Genomic DNA, 20,672 nt, shown 5'->3' on the forward strand with positions numbered 1-20,672 from the left:
TCTTTTGCTCTTAACCTGAGTTAGAGATTCTAACAATAGGACATATACTATAAATAGGTCATGTACAAAGAACTATATAAATTTTTAAACTTCCAAGAGTAAGAAAGTCTTGCCCTTTTGAGTGGAAGACTTATTTAGAACTAGAAATACATTGTTTGCATAAGGAAGTGATTCTGCTTACTCATTTGTGTGATGAAATAAACCCAAGAAAAATCAAATGGCAATGAGACAAAATCTCACTATGATGTTAAAAAATGCTGTTGTGTGGTGGAATTATGAGGGGCGCATGAGTTTTGTTTTCTCAGACTCAGGTGGTAGGTGGTAGGGGTGTGTGGCAGATGCACCTGTCAGTGGTGTGGAGCCAACGGCATGTATAATAGACAAAGTAGGAGGGGAGGGTTCAGTTGAGGTGAGAACTCAGGATCTTCCTTTTTTTGGACACAAATAAGAACTCATGGCTCTGATATTCCTGTCACCCACAAAGCTGACCAGTAGAGGTGATGAAGAAGTAAGGATTTATCACCCTGTTGGGGAACGGCACTTACCCAGACTACCTGTGTAATTAGTTAAGGTCATGGTGAGAAATAGTTCTCGTTCTGAGTGATTTCTTGGACAGTATGGTCTGTTTTTTCTTTCTTTGGTTTTGTTTCCCAATGTTTTGATCTCTTTTAAAAAAAAAAAACAAGGACTAAGAACAACACAAAAGTGTTATATCACAAATGAAGCTACCCCACCACAGAAGCATAACTCTCATACAGCATCTGGTTTAACGTAAGCAGACCCCGAGGAACATCACACACTTTCCTTCTTCTCTGCCTCTTCACGCTTCCTTGTTCCGGCTCCCCGCGAGTTTCCACGTCATTTCTATATAAGGCTTAGAATTCATGAAAAGTCTAAACTCTTTTGAAACTTGAGGCCGTTACCTACCAGAATCCATAATTCCTGAAAATGAAAAATTAAAACCCAGTGTCCTGTTTTTTTATCATGAAAATTGTCAAACATACCCCAAAATAGAACAATATCATGAACCTTCTTCTATCCATCATCCAGATTCAATAATTAGCAAAATTTTGCAACCCTTATTTCTCAGCCCCCTCCTTTTTGTTGAATTATTTTATTCTATTTTGCAGTGTTTAGCATTTCTGAATCTGTTCCTTGCTGTCTTTTGTTACTTTTGGAAATTTTCGACCATTATGTCTTCATATCTTCTGCCCCAATCCTTTCTTCTCTGACTTGAAATCCCAGTTAACATGTGAGACCCGTGCCCTTTAGTTTCCATTTTATTGCCTCTCTGTGTTTTGCAATGGATATATCCTTTTGACCTGCCTTCCAGTTTACTAATTCTTTCTTTGGCTGTGACATATCTGATGTTAAGCTATTGAGTTCTTGACTCCAGTTTTCTATTTTTCAGTTCCAGAAATTTCATTAAGGATTTTCTTTTTTCTGATTTTCTGGTAAAGTTCTTTTTGATTATTTATGTTCTCAAACATACTTTGTACATTTATTTTAAAGTCTATGAGAACCTAAATATTTGAGTACCTATAGGTCTGTGTTTCATTGTGTGTTCTCAAACGTACTTTGTACATTTACTTTATTTTTTAAAATTTTTTTTTCAACGTTTTTTTATTTATTTTGGGACAGAGAGAGACAGAGCATGAACGGGGGAGGGGCAGAGAGAGAGGGAGACACAGAATCGGAAACAGGCTCCAGGCTCCGAGCCATCAGCCCAGAGCCTGACGCGGGGCTCGAACTCACGGACCGCGAGATCGTGACCTGGCTGAAGTCGGACGCTTAACCGACTGCGCCACCCAGGCGCCCCTGTACATTTACTTTAAAGGCTATGTATGAGAACCTAAATGTTTGAGTACCTATAGGTCTGTGTTTCATTGTCAGTGTTTTTTTTCTCTTGGTTTTCAGATGGCTCTTTTCTTTTTGTATGCCTGGTTATAATTTTACTGACTGCAGGACATTGTCAAAAAAAATTGGGGGGACTATTTTAGGTTCAGGATGACATCTTACTTCAAAGGGAATTCACTTTTGCTTCTGGAAGTCTGTAGGAACAGATCACCTTAATCCAATCAGGGTTCAAACTGGTTCAGTCTTTGTGAGGGCTGGCCTGTTTCTGGCTTAGCAGTATTCTTAGATTGTTGCACCCTGAGCCCCGATTTCTGTGTGTCTATATCCCTGAGACTGCCTGAACCTCTGCTCGGCTGTGGAGCTTGTTTTGCCTCTGGTTTCAATTCAGTGGAGGGAAAAGTAGCAACAAATACAAGGATCACCTTCTTGAGCCTCTGTTCTTTTTGCCATTTTACTCTTCCAGATCCCCCTGCCTCAGTGGGTGATACCTTCAAGCAATTTTTTTTTTATAATTTTTGTCTAACTTTTCTTGTTTTTAGCAAGGACTTTGGTCTGAAATGAGCTCATCCACCATTGCTGAAAGGAGACATTATGCTGAAGAAATTTAAATCAAATCTTGGACATTATACCGCATCATCCACTCATACTTTAGTTTGCATCTTGGAAAAACATGGACATTTTCTTACATGCCATTTCTTACAGTGTCATTTCATGTTCAGATTTCCTAGATTTTCTCAAATGTTTTTTTTTGTTTTGTTTTGTTTTTTTCACTTATTTTGAGAGAGAGGGAGAGTGGGGAAGAGGGTCAGAGAGAGAGAGAGAGAAAATCCCAAGTGGACTCTGTACTGTCAGTTTGGAGCCCAACGTGGAGCTTGAACTCACGAACCCTGAGACCATGACCGAAATCAAGAGTCAGACGCTTAACCTACTAAGCCACCTAGGAGCCCCAGAAACGGTTTTTTAAATAGTTATTTTGTTTGAGTTCAGATGCACAAGGTCTATATATTACATTTGGTTGTTGTATCTGTTGAGTATCTTTTAATCTAGAGTGTTCTCCTTCCCTGCCATCTTTTTCTTTTCATGCCATAGACCTGCTGAAATTCTGGGTCGAGGTCCTATAGAATTTCCCATATCTCAGATGTAGCTGGTTGCTTTTATTTGATCCTCTATCACTTGTTTTTCCTGTGAAACGGAATCTAACTGTAGGGGCTTGATGAAATTCGGGGCTGGTTGGTTGGTGGGTTGGTTCGTTTTGGCAAGGATGCTTTTATAGGTAGTGCAGAATGATTCCTGCTGCATGGCATCAGATAGCACGCAGTGTCTGGTTTTTACACTTTAATGATGCTGACGATCAGTGGGTTCTGACGGTGACAGTGTCATCCATCCATTGTAAAATTCTCCATCCTTCCTTGTCCTCCTGGTTTCATCTAGCGATACGTTTTTCCTGCATCAGTTATTTTACCAGGAGTTGCAAACTAATGATTTTTCTTATTCCACCACCATTTCACATTTATCAGCCCAAAATCATACACTAGAGCTATTTGATTACTCTGAAATATAGTTAAGCTCTTCTTTTAAATCCGGTAATGTCTTTTGCATCAGTTCTAAAACAAAAAAAATCATCCTGAGCAGTAAATCTTTTCTCTTGCTTTCGACACCAGAACTGCTACCTGTCGTGGAACAGCGTAGTTGGTAATCACATCACGTAGGAAAACCTCGGCGAGACCAGGAACACAGGTCCTGCCCCTAGGTCTTCTCTGCAGCCTTTTAACTCGAGACCTTTCAGTTTCCTGACTCTTGGCCTCTGCGCAAAATATGGCAGCAAAACCTTGGTGCTCGTGGGTCTGAGTGAAGCTGGTTCGCGTGCTGTCGCGGTTGTCTGCTCATTTAAACACGTTCCTGCCTATGCACCCACTCCCTATGGAAACCCCGAAGGCGGTTTTTTCCGTTCTGGGCCCAGCATCCTGGAGCGTGTGATCGCTAGCGTGTACTTCGGAAGAGGGCATTCCTAAGGCCAGACAAGTAGAATGCCTGTGGATTTTGTTACCGTGGATACACTTTGTGTTTCCCCCGCGGCATTTCTGTTGTGTCACGGTCCGCCGCAGCCCTGCACACCCGGCGAGCCCCCAAGCCCTGCTGCGCCAGCCGTGTCAGAGCTTTCTTTTCTGTCCCCCTCACGTGGTCCCACCTCAGGTCCGGCTGCCTCTAGTGTCTCTTGTCCAGTTTTGTTTTCCGTCCTGGTGAAATACTCCTGGCCCCGCTGGGTCGTGCCCAGCTGGCGACAAGCTGAAGGCCGAACTTCCTGGCTTTGCATTTCTGTCTCTGCACAGCCTGGCCAGACCGGTGCGCTCACTGGCCCTTTGTATTTGGCATCTCCCGGGCTGCCCGTGTCTCCCCATGCCCCGCGTGCCTGTCCCGGGAGCCTGTCACGCCTTCCCATCTGGACCAGCTCAAGCCGCACCCTGGTCACCGAGGGCCCCGCCGCTTCTGGAATCCCGTGTCTGTGCCAAGGCAGCTCTCATACTCCTGTGTCATGACTTTATTGGCCTTATTTCTGCAACTGGCCAGTGTCCCCACCAGGGCAGGGACCGCCCTTGGGTGTGGCATAGAATGTGGCATCTCACGGGCACCCCGTTCCTTCCCTCTCCCGCTCAGACTCCTGCTTTGGCCCCCACACTGCCACGTGAAAGTCCCCTCATAGTCCCGTTCTCCTCATCTTCTCCAGATGAAACTTTTCTTTGTTTTTTAATACCTTTAAGCAACCAGAGCAGGTACCTGTCGTGGCGTAATTATGGACCACTTTCTCTACCATCACGGAACCAAAGATTTCTTTCCTTCTCCTAACAGACATGACAGACATCCACTTAGTGGAATGATTTTTAGTCTAAAATTACTTTTTGGCTTCTGAGTTTAATTAGTCCACATTCATAGCAATAAAATAAAATCCCAAGTCCAGGTGTGTTTTTGAGGAAAGTGTCCAGGGCAGTCACCTTCTGATAATGGTGTCCTGTGCATAAGCCTTTTTGTCTGGGGATCTTAAAATCTTTTCCGCACAAGTAGATACTGATGTTCCTTTTGTAGGGGGTGAGAGGTGAAGTGGTTGATGTCCGGGCGTCCTCAAGAGGTAAAGAAAAATCCAAGACCCAGGTGTCTCCTTTGTTTTTCTCCTTCCCTCCCTTCGCGGTTCTTTAAATGAAGCATGGCTGGCCTTCTGTTGATTTAAATATCTCCCTCTCAGGTACTGCTTTATGCTTTTTTAAGAGCATGAATGAGAGGAGTTTGTGTGACATTTAATGTGGGGAAGAGTTGAGGTTCAGGGAGGAGGGATGGTTTGTAGACATGTGCACACCTATCAGAGAGTATCTGTGTCTCCTGGTAAATGCAGCTCATCTCTGTTACACAGTAGAGCTTAAACGTGGGTTCCATGAGTTCACAAGCAAAAAGTGGTTACATAGTGCTTGGCACAGGGAAAGCCCTATGTGAGTCATGGCCCTCAGGGCAGGATCCGTGGTCTCTGGACGAGCAGCATTGGGAGTGCGCCCTCGCTTCTGCTAAGGGTCAGAATGTGCCTCCTTTCTCCGGACCCAGCCAAGCTTGCCCAAATCCTTGGGAGCCGGTTTACATCCTGTCTCCTTCCTCTGGGAAACCTTCCTGGTCCAACCAACCGTCATCCACCAGTCTCTCTTCGTAACTACCGTATTATTCTCTCAATTCAGTTCAGCCACCTTGAGCTGAGCATTGCCATGTACTCAGGTAGGCCTCATCCTGGCACTAAATCTCGCCCTCTCCTGTGATATTTTGTAACTGTGGTAGGAATCTTTGTCTGGTGGAACAGCTCAGACCTGTACAGCCCCCATCTCCAGGAACAGGCCTGTACATACAGCAGGGGTTCGGTAGACTCTAAGGATAGAGGATGGGGGGGGGGGGTGTGGCGTGCAGAAATGGTGAGCACGTTTTATTGATACAATAAACTGCTGAATCATACTGACCTAGTACGAGGTCTGGAACGTAGCCCTGAGGTTCCATTCTTCAGCCTGCCACACACCCTCTTCTTTTATGCGGCAAAGAGGTCAGTGTGTATGGAGGTCGTCTGGCAGGACATTGTGGCAAACGCAGATGGGGCCCCGCGATCCAGCTCTGTCATCCAGTGAGGTGATAAATACACAGGTCCCGCACGAGAGATGGGCCGTGACGAACCTTACGACTGGGATTCCAAGGGCTTTGCAGGGAAAAGGAGGGCACGGGAGCATCTCTGTGGGGAGCCGTGAACGTTCGTTGATTCGTTGACTCAGCTTGAACCAAGCGGCCATCTTCTGCTCCAATGTTCCAGGTGCTGCAGCGTCCTGAGAGGTGGACTGTGAGATCGCACCTGGTCTCTCCACCCCCCACCCCTGCCCAGCTGGAAACGCACGGGTGCCACCTTGTGTCTCTTCTGCAGTGTTTATTCGACATTCCAGCCCCGTCATCCCGGGAGTCTGTTCCCCCAGCCCCGCACCCTCCACCTGCCCGCACAGCTGACTTTCTCGGTGGCCCCAGTGTGTCCAGCCAGGGTCGGCCGCCCTCTCCTGGGCTCCTGATGGCATGCTGGCTGCAAAGGTGAGAGCTACTCACGCCGTGTGCCCTTCTCTTTCTTCCAGGATCTTCTTCCCAGGAAGCCACCCGGTCAGAGGCGTGCAGGTCATGAAGGTCGGCAAGCTGCAGCTGCACCAGGGCATGTTCCCGCAGGCCATGAAGAACCTGAGGCTGGTGAGTGTGCACGCGGAGAGGGAAGCCTGGTGGTGTGGCGCGCTGGGCCACTTGCCGAGTGCACGTAGGCACGTGCCCGTACGTGTTTCACAGCCAGCTCCGAAAACACGTGATTTGCGCTGCTCGCCCCTTTTCGTGTAGAAATGTGCCTACCGTGGCTGATTCAGACTCCCCACGGAAAACCAGCCCCCAGAAATCAGGACGGTTTAACGGTCGGCTTTTGCCAACTGGTGCAAACTGGCCTTCAGAGGACCCCTGCACTCGGGCCCCACCCTTCTCCACGACTCCCCACCCAATCCCCACAGGACACCGTCCGTAAGCCCCTGTCAGGCTGGCCTCTGGACGACCTGTCTGCAGTCCACCTTTGCAGCCTGCACCCCCTCCAGCCACCCCTGCCTCTCCATACGGCCAGCGTTCACTTGGCCCCCCCGGGGTTGCCCAGGACACCTTGAACCGGTCACACTTAGGTCTTTACCAAGACAATTCCTGTGCCTCAAATGCTGCCCGCCCCCACCCTCTCTCCCCCCGACCACTCCCTGGGCTGGCCCAGCTGCAACCTGGTTTTCACCATGTGCTCCTCTCCGCATGCCGACCCTGCCAGCAGAGTGTTCACCCCACGGTACAGGCACATCTCGGACGCACCGCGGGCCTGCTTCCAAACCACCACAGTAAAGCCAATATTGCAATAAAGAGGGTCCAGGGGACTGTTACCCGGTGTATATAAAAGTTATGTTTACATGATACTATAGTGTATGAGAAATACAACAGCATTATGTCTAAATATATATACATACCTTATTTAAAAATACTTTATTGCTCAACACTGCTAACCATCTGAGCTTCCAGTGAGTTGTGATTTGCCTGCTGCTGGAGGGTCCTGCCTCCCTGTTGGCGGCTGCTGACTGGTCAGGGTGGTGGGGCTGAAGGTTGGGGTTGGGGCAGTTTCTGAAAATAAGACAGGTTCGCCTCATCGCTGGACTCTTGCTTTCGTGAGCAAATTCTCTGGAACACGCGATGCAGCCTGATCGCATCTGACCCCTGGCGGAACTTCTTTCGGGACTGGAGTCCTGCCTCAGACCCTGCCGCTGCCTTATCGGCTCAGCTGATGTCCTGTTCCAAATCCTCCGTTGTCATTTCAACGGTCTTCCCAGCGTCTTCACCGGGAGGACCTTCCGCCTCCAGAAACCATGTGCGCATCCTATCAGGTTTGACGAGGAGATCGCAGGCCTTCGGTCCCGTCTGCAGCCCCCACTTCTGACCCCGGTTCCCTTGCTGTTTCCACCACAGCTGCAGGGACTCCCTCCCCTGACATCTTGAAGGGGCATCTTGAGGGCTGGAACCAACTTCTTCCAAACCCCTGTGAATGCTGGTACTTTGATTTTTTCCCACAGATCACAAATGTTCCTAGTGGCATCTAGAATAGATGAAATAGAAAGGTGAATCCTTTCCAGGAGGTGTTTGATTTACTCTGCCCATATCCATCAGAAGAATCACTATCTGTGGCAGCTGTAGCCTAATGAAATGTATTTCTTCCGTAATAAGACTTGAAAGGAAATTCACTATTTGATCCTTGGGCTACAGAATGGATGTCGTGTTAACAGACATGAAACAGCACTAATCTCATTGTCCGTCTCCATCAGCGCTCTTGGGTGCCCAGGTACACTGTCAATGAGCAGTCATGTTTTGAAAGGAATCTTTTTTTTCTAAGTAGTAGGTCAGAATTTCAAGTCACCAGCTGCATTAGCCCCTCACAAGAGAGTCAGCCTGTCCTTTGAGGCTTTGAAGCCAGACACAGACTCCTCTCCAGCCATGAAAGTCCTAGATGGCGTCTTCCAGTGCGAGGCTGTTCTGTCTACACTGAGACCTGTGGTTGAGTGTAGCCCCCTCATCAATTCTCTCGGCTGGACCTTCTGGAGAACTTGCTGCAGCTTCTCCGTCGGACTTGCTTCCTCACCCTGTACTTTTACGGAGACGGCTTCTTCCCCTAAACCTCGTGACCCAGCCTCTGCCAGCTCAGACTTCTCTTCTGCGGCTTCCTCCCCTCTCTGAGCCTTCACAGACTTGAAGGGAGCCAGGGCCCTGCTCTGGGTCAGGCTGTGGCTTAAGGGGGTGTCGTGGCTGTTGGCTCTTCCGTCCGGACCGCGGACGCTTCGTCCACGTCGGCGGTACGGCTGTTTCGCTGTCTTGCCAGTCGTGTGTTCCCTGGAGTAGCAGTTGTAATTTCCTTCAAGAACTTTCCCTTTGCATCCACAGCTTGGCTCGCTGCTTGGTGCACGAGGCCTGGCTTTCTCTCTGTCAGCTCTCAGCTTCACCATTTCTAGCTTTTAAGGTGAGAGATGTATAACTCTTCCATTCACCTGAACACACAGAGGCCACTGTAGGACTATTAATCAGTATATTCAATATAATATGGCCTAATTCCCTGTCTCAGGGAGGCTGGGGTGGGGGCAGCCAGTTGGCGGAGCAGAGCACACAATATTTATTATATACATATTTATTATGTGTGTCTTATATGGGCATGGTTTGTGGGGCCCCAAATCAATTACACAATGGTGACATCAGAGATGTCTGATCACAGATCACATACCAAATGCAATAATAATGGAAAAGTTGAAATACTGTGAGAATTACCAAAATGTGACACGGAGGCAGGAAGTGAGCAAATGCTCTCGGAAGACGGGCACCCACAGACTTGCTTCACAGCATGGCCACAGACCCTCAGTTAAAAAAACACCACCACGGCACCCGAGAGGCACAGTAAAGCACTAAAATGAGGTATCCTGTAAACAAAATGCCTGATGCCCAGGTGACCGTGAGGTCTTTGCAGTTACCTCTGTAACCAGTTCAGGGGCAGACAAGGTACTTGGAACTTAGGAGGGATTCCCTGTTGGAGAAGGGGGGGGTGGAGGGAGAGAGGTCAGCACGATGGTGGCAGTAAGTGCCGAGAAAGTACATGGGAGAACTGGGTCTGTGTTGGAAGACAGGAAAGGGTGAGGTTTATTTTCACCCTCTTGATGAGGCTCCTGTGCTGCTGGCTGTCTGGTCCTGGCCTTTCCACCCCAGCAGAGAGCTCCTCTCCCCCAAACCATGGCTTCTGAACAGTCCGTTGAGCGTCTGACATCAGCTCAGGTCATGATCTCGCGGTTGGGTTCATGAGTTCAAGCCCCACCTTGGGCTCTGTGCCGTCAGCCTGTCAGTGCAGAGCCCAGTTCCAATCCTCTGCCCCTCCCCACTTACACTCTTCCAAAAATAAATATTTAAAAAGAAAGAAAAAGAAGAGAAACAAAGGAGTCATGGCGCGGAGGCATGCAGGAGCCTGTCTAGAGTCATACTGACGTGGAGCCCGCTCTAGGTTCTTCAACCAGGAGATTGATGGAATTCTTGTATGAATCTGAGTAAGGCCCAGCGTTGTCCTTCCAATTTAGGGGAGGGGGCAAACGTGTAAACAAACAGGTCACTAAGTCCAGGCTGGAGTCCAAGGCTCTCTTTTCTCCTACACTGGCCCAGTGAAATAGATGGGACTCTCTAGTAAGACCCCGTGTGCAGAAACCCCTTCCGATCTGCGAGCCCCCGATGCCAGCCCCGGGGGGCAGTTTGGAGCGCTTCATTCATCGAGTGAGGCCTGATGTTGCCTGTGTGTGCAGAACTCTGGAAGGGGACCTCTGATACCCTCGGCTGCAGACACAGGAGCCCAAGCAGACATTTACATGTCGATTTCCGGGGTCACATGGGCTGGGTGGCTGCGGTGGCCATCCCCACCCATCTCACACTTTCTGCCCTTCTGTATCCCTCAGGCCCCCGTTCCATACTGCCTTGCTCACGTTCTCGCGATGTTAACCTCACCTCCAGAAGCTTCCTCTGTTAACGGTCTTATTTCGCATCTCCTTCCCCTGGTAGCCAAGGTGAACCCCTGCAAGGACCCCGGGAGCCACGAAGGAGCTTCTCGGAGCAGGATCAGCAAGTCTGCCCCGAGGCCTGCGTTACACCACGGCCTGAGCCCACACTTCCCGTTTGGCTCTGGAAGTCACTGAGCGTCTCACCAGGTCTCATCGTCACCCAGGATGCAGACAGACGTGTGCCTGGCAGTGTAGCCTGGTCGAGAGCGCTCAGCTTTCGAGGGAGGAGGTTCACGTGGCAGTCCCATGCCTTGACGCGAGTCTCTTAATCGCTCCGAATCTAGCTTTCTTAGTTTTAAAACGGGGTTAATACCTACCCCACAGAGTGGTTCTGAGAAGTAAATGGGGTAGTATGTGAGACTGTTCTGCCAAGTCCCACGTATTTTGAGACGATCACGGATGTTTATGGTTGTAGGAACCCTCGTGCCGATCGTTCCCGCCGCTATTCCTGCCGTCCCTTCAGCACTGATGTTTGTAGCTTGGGATAATACGGCGTTTCCATTGCTGACAATTACGTCATGTAACTGCTCCCCGGCATTCCACAGGGACATGTTCTGTTTCCCCAAGTTGTGTAGGATTCCACAAGGGGCCCCGACTTTACCTTGTGTATCTCCTGGTGCTGCCTAACATAGACACACATGCCCCAGTCACAGCAAGTTCTGTTCAACACGTACTTGAATGAATAGATTTTTTTTAATGAACTGAGATCTTTAAAAGTCCCACCCTGGTCCTGTCCCTTTGGCTAGTGTGCATATGTAGTGTGTCTAGGGCTAGTGGACCAGATCTTGTCTGGACCTTTCCTGACCACCTACTGGCAGAGTGAGGGTCTGCTCACCCAATCCCAGTGTGTGGCAAGGGTTTTCCCACACCAGCTGAGTGTCCTAAGTTCAGTTCAATTCTGACACCATCTACCCAGAGACAACACCGGATCCCACAGGTTAGGGGCTCAGCCCCACAGGGCCACCCTCTACTGCAGATGCTGAGGGCACGCCAGGTTGTCACCTGAGCTTCTGACTGACCAGCCATACACACTGGAGACTCCAAGGACCCCCTCTCCTTAGGTTCAACTGATCTGCTAGGGTGGCTCACGGAACTCAGAGGAACAGTTTGCTCGCCAGTGTATTGTAGAATGCTATAAATCAGGATAAACCGGACAGAAGAGAGGCATAGGGCAGGGTCTGGGGAAGCGGCCCCGAGTTTCTGTGCTCTCAGAGCTCACCACTCTCCCCAAATCTCCACGTGTTCACCAATGCGGAAGCTCTTCAAACCCCATCCTTTATAGCGGTTTTTACAGAGACTTCATTACCTAGGTATGATTGATTAAATCGCTGGCTGTTGGCAAGTGATTCAGCCTCCAACCTCTCCCTGCTCCTAAAGGTCAGTCACGCGCTTGGTTCTCCTGGCAACCAGCCCCCATCCTTAGGCGCTTTCTGAAAGTCACCTTGTTAACATGAGACCCCTTTATTGCTTTCAGCACTTAGGAAATTCCAAAGGGTTTTAGAATCTCTGTGAGAAGCTAGGATATTAGCTATCTATCGAATTACCTATCTATCCATGTCTCCGTATTACAAAGTACCAGATCACACAGGCCACATGTCCATTTCTTTGCCAGCTCATAGGACCTGGGGGTCTAGGAACAGGAGCGGGCCAGTTTCATCCTGCAGAAAGCCTCCTTTCCTGAGTTTTCTCCTGGCTCAGGGAACCCAGAGAGGGGAAAGGGAAGCTCTCTGCCTTCCGAAGCTGATGTTCTCTTTAGGCTAGCACCCCTACATATTCTTTCTCAGAGACTCTGGAAACAATAGAACGAAAGGGCTTGAAACCCTTTTGGGTTTCAAAGGCCGACTCTGGAGCAGAAATGAGTGCCGCTTCAGAAACAGAAATTTGCTACAGATTCCATTAGGCCAGCCTCCTCCAGGAAAGGGATCCCCTTAGCCCAACACAGATTTGGTTTAGGCTTTCATCACCGGGCCCTGCTGAAATCCTTGTGACTGCTGCCGCAGGAGAGTCCTGGGGTCCCCTCGCGGTGCTGCTCTCCTGCTTTCTCCTGTCTCTAATCTGTTTCCATTCCCTTCCACTTACTCCTTGGAAGGATTTTGTTGGCATCTAACTTGACTTCTCGGAGCTCCCCTGCGGTCGCCCTCGGCTGGGCTGTCCTTCGGTGAGCCTGTTTCTGTCCCGTAACCTCGCTCTCCGAGCTGCTTATCCCCCTGCCCTGGGCTAGACTAACCGCTTTGTTAGTGCCCTGTTAGCTGCAAGCAGGCTGGAAGAAAACAGACTTCTCCCCCCTCAGTAATCATTTGTTATTTATTTAGATGTAAATTTTTTACATATTGTTTGTTTCCCTTCTCATTTCATTCTGTTGAAGCATCTTACGTTTTGAGGATCGCTTTAGCACAGGCCACGAGCCCCGGACCCCCCTGTCTACCCCACACAGCTATGAGCTATTCAGGCACAGCCAGAGAAAGCTGAATGCACCTCCCACTCCCGCCTACACCCCAAATGTAAGCCCCGACGTGGCTGATTCGGAGCTCGCGGTTCTCTTGCTCCTGTTCCTTAACCTGCTAACCTCTTTGCTCACGTTATTTATGAATCTCGTAAGAACCACTGACTTGCTAGAGAAAAACCTACATACACACATCCTGTACGCTGGGTGTGATGTGATGGGATTCCGGAGCTTCTTATCAGGCACACATTTCTTTTCCCTCTGATTTTTTTCGTTTACTTATCCTGACAGAGAGGGAAGGAGGGAGGGAGAATCCCACGCAGGATGTGGGGCTCGAACTCATAAACAGGGAGATCACGACCTGAGCCAAAGTCAAGAGCCGGACGCTTAACCCATTGAGCCACCCAGGAGCCCCTCCCTCTGATTTTAAATCCATATTTAAATCATGCTTGGGGAAGTCATTTATTGGATTCCCTCAGGCTCCTGGTAGAGAGTATATGAGATCCTTGATAAGCTTAATATATTTGTATTAAAAATTAATAAGAAAGCTATTGTTTGCAACTTTAAATCATAATCTGATTCAACCTATTTAATATAAGACCACAATTTTAAAATTACTCAAAAAAAAAAAAAGACGTGATGAGATTTAAATCAGTCCTGGGCCCCTGCCTTTATTCCCGAATGAACCACGCATGTCCGGTGGCAGACAATCAGTGCTGCCATTTCTCGTGTGACATTTAGAGTCCGTACATGGCCCAGCAGCCCCCCTTGGAGGCTCCAAACGAGTCCTCTGTGGAAGATGATGTGGAGGCTCTTTTTAAATGCTACTATTATAAAAATAAAATTTAATGGAAAGAGATAAGCTTTTCCCAGCACAAGCCGGCTCCAATTTTATATTTCCTTAATCTGTTTTATATACTGCTGCAGGAAATTAAACTAAAATTGTCCTTTCTGTCTGATGTGCGCATGTGTGGGAGGGGCTGAGGGGACACACAGAGCTACAGGAAACGGCTGCTCCGGTCTGTCAGGGATTTACTGTAACTTTATTTGGGAGGGCAAAGCCCCCCTCGCCCACTGGGCTGAAGGTTTGTGGCCCCCGTAGAGATCTGGGCCCACAGCCACACGGTGCTCCTGTCTTATGTCAATGAGGGCTGACGCCCAAGACGAGGACCAGATCCCTTCTATCACCAGGTCTGAGTCCCCACTCACTCCCTGTCCACCCAGAGTGACCGGTCCTTCACACAAATACAGAGGGCGGGCTCTGACATACTTTGCACATACTGAATGCTATTTCTTTCTTTCCTTTCTCTCTGGTTCTCTTCCACTCCAGCCGTCCCTCATAAATTGTAACGCCTACTTGTTTATTGTACTTCTACTCAGTTTCACCTTCTAGACAAATGATGCAGACGCTCTTTCAGTGTCTTCCAGTCGGTCCAGTGCCCCAGCTATACCCGTTCGCTCTCTGCTTCCAGCCCCCCCGTGGACAAAATCTTCTAATCTTAGTGTCTCAAATCTTGTACATAATGTCCGGGGGTTGCCCCCTGCCCCTGCCTTTGCTTCCCTTGCTGCATTCACCACCAAATAAGAGAACACAGAGCACCACCAAGAGCATCCTGACTGGGAGATCCCTCTAGATGTCTCAGAAGCCATGTCTGGGTACAGGGGAACCTCTGGTCCCCCCCTCGGTCATGAAGACTGGCTTCAGGTGGAGGCTGCACAATGCAGCCATGGAATGAACACCGGCTCGCGTCCTGAGAGCCGGCGCCCACCCTGCGCCCACGAGTCAGGCCACGACGTGACTGGACCAGACGGTCCTCACGGCCCTTCCGTAAGGAAGCAGGCACGGAGGTGTGGCAGTGAGGCCTGGGGAAAGCCAGGCAGCTTCCCCTTCCTTCCTGGGGCTCTGTGATTCCAGGACGGCTGCAAGCCGCCTACTGGCGCTTGGGCACGCGTCCTAAGCAGGTCTGTCCCTCTCGTGAACAGGAAGACTCTGGATCAGCCACAATTAACCTCAGCTCTTGAGGAACAGACCTTATTTCTAAAGCTGGAAGGGGGAAGAAAGTGCAAATGATGGCTGGAGGAAAGGCAGAAAGGAGGGAAGATTGCAGCCCATAGTGTGTGAAGACATGCACATCAACCTCACCTTGTCAGAGGAATGCGAAGGTGACATTTGTCATTTAGCCAGAGTTGTCTCTGGCTGACGCACAGCCCATCGGGGCATCCTCCTGGGCAATAAGGCCAGGGCCTCGTCCGGCAGAGGGCCTCCATGAGGCGCCAGGAAGGAAGTGAGCCGTCCCAGGTTAGGCCTGACCTTTCTCTGGACCACATGTTAGTCGGGCAGGGCAGAGGGTCATTTCCCTTTAAGCAGAGAGGTGTTCAGGCAGTGCTTCTGGCCCACTCACCTTCCTCCACCGAGTAGAAGGGACGAGAACATCCCAGAGCTTTCAAGTAAGAGGCTTTCCCGGCAAAGACTCGAAGCATCTCTGTGATCTCTCATCGCAGTCCTGCTTTCAGGCCGCTTTCCACCTCAGACCTTAAGGTGTCTAGACTGACTGAGGACCCAGAGAGGAGCCCCAGTGGGGGGAGGGGAGGGGGATGAAATGGGACACCTTTGTTCCCAGAATGGTTTCAAACATTTGTTTTTGATCCTCCGTCCGGAGGGATCTCACAGAGCTTGGCCGCCGGCAAGGTGGGGCTGCCTCCACCACCCTCCCCCCCAAGGCCAGACCCACTCAAGTTAATCAGAACCTTCTGGGTTTCCCAGCTGGGATGTCACCGGGTGACGGGACTGCCTGTCGGCAGGGTCGTGTCTGGACTCCGTGATGAGCGCTGCTCTCCTTCAGGCTGGAGACCAGAGCCCAAGCTGGCGGGTCCTCCTCTTGCTGTCTCTTTCCTCTCTCTCCCAGCAGCTACATCCAGACCCTTCTGCCTGCCTGTTTTCCTTTATTACTGTGCAGGGGACATTTTTAAAGAGGCTGGAATGAGAAGCCAGGAACACAGGCTTTCTGAAAGCATTTCCGGGCCTGGCCGCTTTGCTTCTCCGGGTCTAGGTTTCCTCCCCCACAGAACGAAGGGGTCTGAGGATGCGACCACTCTGCTTCCAGTTTTTATGTCTCTAGCTGCAAAGGTCTTCCTACCCGGGAATCCCTAGGAATTGATCTTAAGCAAATATTCAGCAAAGGCAAAAAGTGTCCTGAGTTGGAAGATCTGTATCATATCATTTTTTTGTCAAAAATTGAAAGTGATCTGAATTTCCAAGAGTAGCTTAGTGACTGATGGTCTGTAAACATGATAGAATTAATTGCACACAACCATTAAAATGGTAATTATGCTGGCTATAAATTAACATTGAATAATAAAACGTTGCTAGTGTTTGTTAAGAGCGCACTGTATGTCATTCTCAACCCCAAGGGCACATCGGAATCCCCTGAACCCCCAGCCTCACCCTCCCCCGCAGAGGCCAGGTTTTGGTTAATCCTGTGTGTGGGGTCTGGGCGTTAGGGTCTCTTGTGAGGCTCCCTGGTTGATAATACTTTGCAACCAAGGCTGAGAGCCTGTGTGAAGACACGTCCACATTCAGTACAATGGACCTGTGCCCCCCTCCCCTTTCCTGCCAGCCCCCTACCGGGTGGTGCACGAGGACAGGGTTTCTAATTTATTTACTGCACAAATATCATTGCTCTGTAACAAACCATTCCAAAGCTGAGCAAATATTCCAAAACTATTCCAAAGCTCCAACCACAACTTTACCATGATCACAGATTCTGTGGGTCAGGAACTCAAACAGATGACAACAGGAGCAGCTGGCCCTTTTCCTTCAACGTCTGGGGTTTCAGCAAGGAAGACGGGAACCTGGATGTCTTCTGGCTAGCGGCTGGAGTCACCTGGATGCTTCCACCCAACCTGGGGCTCAAACTCACGACCCTGAGACCAAGAGTTGCATGCTCTTCCAGCTGAGCCTGCCAGGCACCCCTGAACACTTCTTTATGCCAATTTCTGGTGTCTAGGCCCAGAGGAGCCGAAAGAGGGGCTCGACGAGGACCGTCTACCAGAGCACGTGCACATGGCCTCTCCGTGGGCCTCCTCACAGCATGGCGACTCACGGCCCCAGGAGCAAACACACTGGTGAACGAGGCAGAGGCTGCACGGCCTCTTTAACCTAGCCCTGGAAGTCAATAGCGTTCCTTATACTGTTCTCACTGAGGTGGTCACAAGCCCACTCAGATTTCAGAAATATTACGGAGGCTGAATTGAACATGGGGAGTGAAAGAAGCGATTGTCCAAATGCTGACACTGTAATATGACATGAAAAGAATACAGAAATATGTGTACATCATAAGCCCAGCGCGTATAGATGAGAACTGAATACAGCATGCAAAACTGAAATTTGAAGGTGATGGCAGCATAGAATCTCATCTTTAATACCACTTAACTATTTTTAGTTTTTATTCTTAAACCTAACCACCCACAACCCCCTGCACTAACAAGCCCTGAAGATCACTGTTGGACACCACACCTGGCCCTACTCATTGGGAGTGTGCCGTCTACAAACACATGCAAAATTCACCCTGCCCCTTACTGTGTGGCTTGGAGAACCACAGTACTGCTCACGCTGCAGACCACGGGCTCTCCACGCCCAAGTATCGTGGGAAAGAGATGAGCGGGCAGGGGCCCACCTACTTTTGGATCAAGACGCTATCGGGTGGACTGGGGAGACACCGAGCCCTGAGGCCTCCACCCGGCCTATCCGCACGGTGTTGCCAAAGGCTCCGGGTCTCATCACAAGAAAGAATTCAAGGATATACCAGACACAGTGGTTGAGAGGTGCAAGTAGGAAAGTTTGTTAAAAGGAGTGTTTGCTCTCAAGATGTGAGTGCAAGTGAGCTCAAGAGAGAGCTGCGTGCCCCGGAGTTTGGGTCTCCATCTTTATTGACAGTTGTTAACTAGAGGGTGGAATACTTTTTACTTGAGGAGGGGATTTCTTGGGAGCAGGATTTCATGCCTTTTCTCCCTTAGTCAGGGTTTCCAGCCTTCTTTGTCTTGGGCCTATCTGGTTAGATCCGGCTTCCTGTGGCTTTGTTTTGGAGTGGTGCCGACAGGTCTCTAACCGCTGCCCCCAAGAGCTGGCCATGACTCCCCTTTTGTGGGTCTCCAGGCGTCCTGTTGAAACCTAACTAACTGTCTACTCTAACATAATCTGTCTTCTTTCTTTTTCCAATAGGCTTTTGACATTATGAGAGTGACACACGGCAGAGAGCACAGCCTGATTGAAGACTTGATCCTCCTCTTAGAAGAATGTGACGCCCACATAAGAGCATCCTAAGGGGCGCAGGCAAAGATGGCTCATACCCATATCGAATGCCTGGTGGAGGTCACATGTGCCGCACTGTTTGTGGGCCTCCCCTCTGGGAATGCTAGGCTGTGTTTATGTAGGTAAATAAGCAGGCATACCATGTGCAACCACAAGAATCATTAGTTGTAGAGAAGCACAATAATAAATACAAAAAAATTGGTTGAAAATGTCATCTGCTAATTGTTTTGTTTACTCGTTGGTGACTTTAATGTTCCACATCTCAACATGAAGGCTAGAAAGTTCTAGTAAAAGCATAGCAGTGTACGTTGAATCTTCTCCTTGAATATCTGGGGGGATAACTGGATAAAAATCAATGTTTTTACAAGCAAAAACTTAATGTCCATTTTGTCAAAAAAGCAGAATGTTTTCTTTACTGTTTGTAGTAAATGATAATATGTATCCATTATTTACACCCCAATACATCTCTAACACAGAAAGTTTTATCCTAGGTCCTAGAAAGAAGTCATTTTAGGTGCTATTAGAAAAGCATAGGAAGTCTTAATGGGACAAAAATGTTTTTTCAAATGTCTTGGGTTCTTTGTATAATTCTTCTGTGCATTCTGTAACTCAGTATATGTCATGTTTTTTTCACTTGGAAATTTTTTCTGTAATTCCCTCCATCTGTGGCTTGACCATGTGACGTGCATGCCACGAAGCTCCCTCACCCTGCACCCCAGCTCACATCAGGTTTGTTTTTGCTTCCTCCTATTTCCCAATCCCATGGCTGCTTTTCCACCTTTCTGCATTAGACAAATTCAGAAAAAAAGGTGGTTTGTTTTATGGCTCCGTGACCCTGTGAGCAGTTCAGTCCCTCCTGGTTGGATGGGGCTCGGGGAGGAGTTGCAGCCCTTGGTTCCGGCGGCTGCGGGCGTTCTTAGGGAGGCCCCAGTCAGCCACACCTTATTTTACAAGCCAGGAAAGGAGCTACTTACTGGGAGTTGTGGCCTGGCCCCTCACACAGGGAGAGACAAGGCTTCCAGCCACATGGCCACGGCAGGCGGCAGAGAAAGCTGGCCACTGGAAGCCGGAATCCACTTGCCCAATGCCTGGCAATTACTCTGACCATGGAAATGTGCTCAGTATCGGGCTTGCTGGTGCACTCTGCACCTTTCTGTCAGCTGGCCTCTGCCCCAGCCGCAGGCAAGTATCAAGCCTTATCTCCGGGGCACACAGGATCTCCAGTAACCACAGTAGCACAACACAGTAGGTATTCTGAAGCCCATTTTATAAGAAAACAGAGGCCCAGCATCGGTGCTCTGGAATCCCTCCTAATTTACTAAGTCACCTTGAGAAAGTGGCTTCATCTCAGTCTTTATGAACAACCAACTCTACCCAATTCAGCAAATATATATTGAATAGTTACTGTGTGTTTAGGAAAAGGCAATACAAAGACTGAATAAGTTATGCCCCTTGTTCTCAAAATGCACACTCTCTGGTGTAGTATTTGTGTCCGTTAGCTTTTACTGTGTAACACGCTTAGTGGCTCAAGATAACACTTATTCACGATTCTGTACGTTAGCAGTTGAGCTAGACAGTTCTGGTCTGGCCCAGGCGTGGCTGATCTTGGCTGCCTACACCACCGTCTGCAGTTGCAGGTGGGTCGGCTGGGGAAACGGGGGTGACTGAGGCTTGTAGCTCCCGGGGTTAGCCCAGCCTTGTTCCCGGGGCAGCAGGGTTCCAGGAGAGGTAAGCAGGCAAGCCCCAATGTGCAAGCACTTCTCGTAACTGCTTCTGTTGCATTTGCCAATATCCCACGGGCCAAAGCCATTCACAAGGCCGGCCCAGAGTCTGGGGTGGGGAGAGCCTCTTCTCTCAGTCATCCAATCGCAAGGTGTGGAAAGAGAGGGAGGTATTGTGGCCATCTGTGCAATCCATGTTATAGAACTTTGAGTGAATTGGATGCAATTCATAGACCTTTCCAGAAACCCATGTACATATATATGAACAATTTGCTTTTAGGATCAGGGACTCTTGAGCTCCCTGTGGTCCATCAGCAGACTCCCTGGAGTCCTTCGCCTAATGAGAAGTAGATTTGCTACCTTTCAAAAGCACTGATGGGAATTACGTTGGCTCGTCATTTTAAATTCATTAGGGAAAGAAAAAAGCCGTAACAGAAGGTCGGGGTAGGAACTCACGTGCCAAATGAGCAGAGTTCGCTGATGGAACCCTGTGTTTGCCAATTTTCTGAAATTTATCAGTGATCCTGGAGAGGAGATTTGCCCTCACGCCTCCTCGAGAAAGCATGACAAGCTTTTAAATCCCTCTCAGCTCACTTCCCGTTGTCTGCGAGAAGGGCCCCTCAGAGGGAGGGGCCCTGCTTGCATCAACCTTAATAGAAAGCAAACACTTAAGCAATGGTAAATGTTTACCCAACATC

At 49.2% G+C, this 20,672-nt stretch overlaps 1 protein-coding gene across 2 annotated transcripts in view; it reads left to right on the plus strand.

Annotated features, from left to right (window-relative positions):
• Positions 1 to 18,465, plus strand: part of SMYD3 (SET and MYND domain containing 3) — a 645,009-nt gene extending 626,544 nt beyond the window's left edge. For both annotated transcript variants that reach the window (XM_030301800.1, XM_032591869.1), the window contains 2 exons: positions 6,495 to 6,603; positions 18,164 to 18,465. In XM_030301800.1, coding sequence (XP_030157660.1) covers positions 6,495 to 6,603; positions 18,164 to 18,265 — 211 coding nt within the window. In that variant the 3' untranslated portion in view covers positions 18,266 to 18,465. The remainder of the gene's footprint in view (positions 1 to 6,494; positions 6,604 to 18,163) is intronic.
• The last annotated feature ends 2,207 nt before the right edge of the window (positions 18,466 to 20,672 follow it).

Source organism: Lynx canadensis, chromosome F1 (assembly GCF_007474595.2).
Source record: "Lynx canadensis isolate LIC74 chromosome F1, mLynCan4.pri.v2, whole genome shotgun sequence".
NCBI classification, from domain to species: domain Eukaryota; kingdom Metazoa; phylum Chordata; class Mammalia; order Carnivora; family Felidae; genus Lynx; species Lynx canadensis.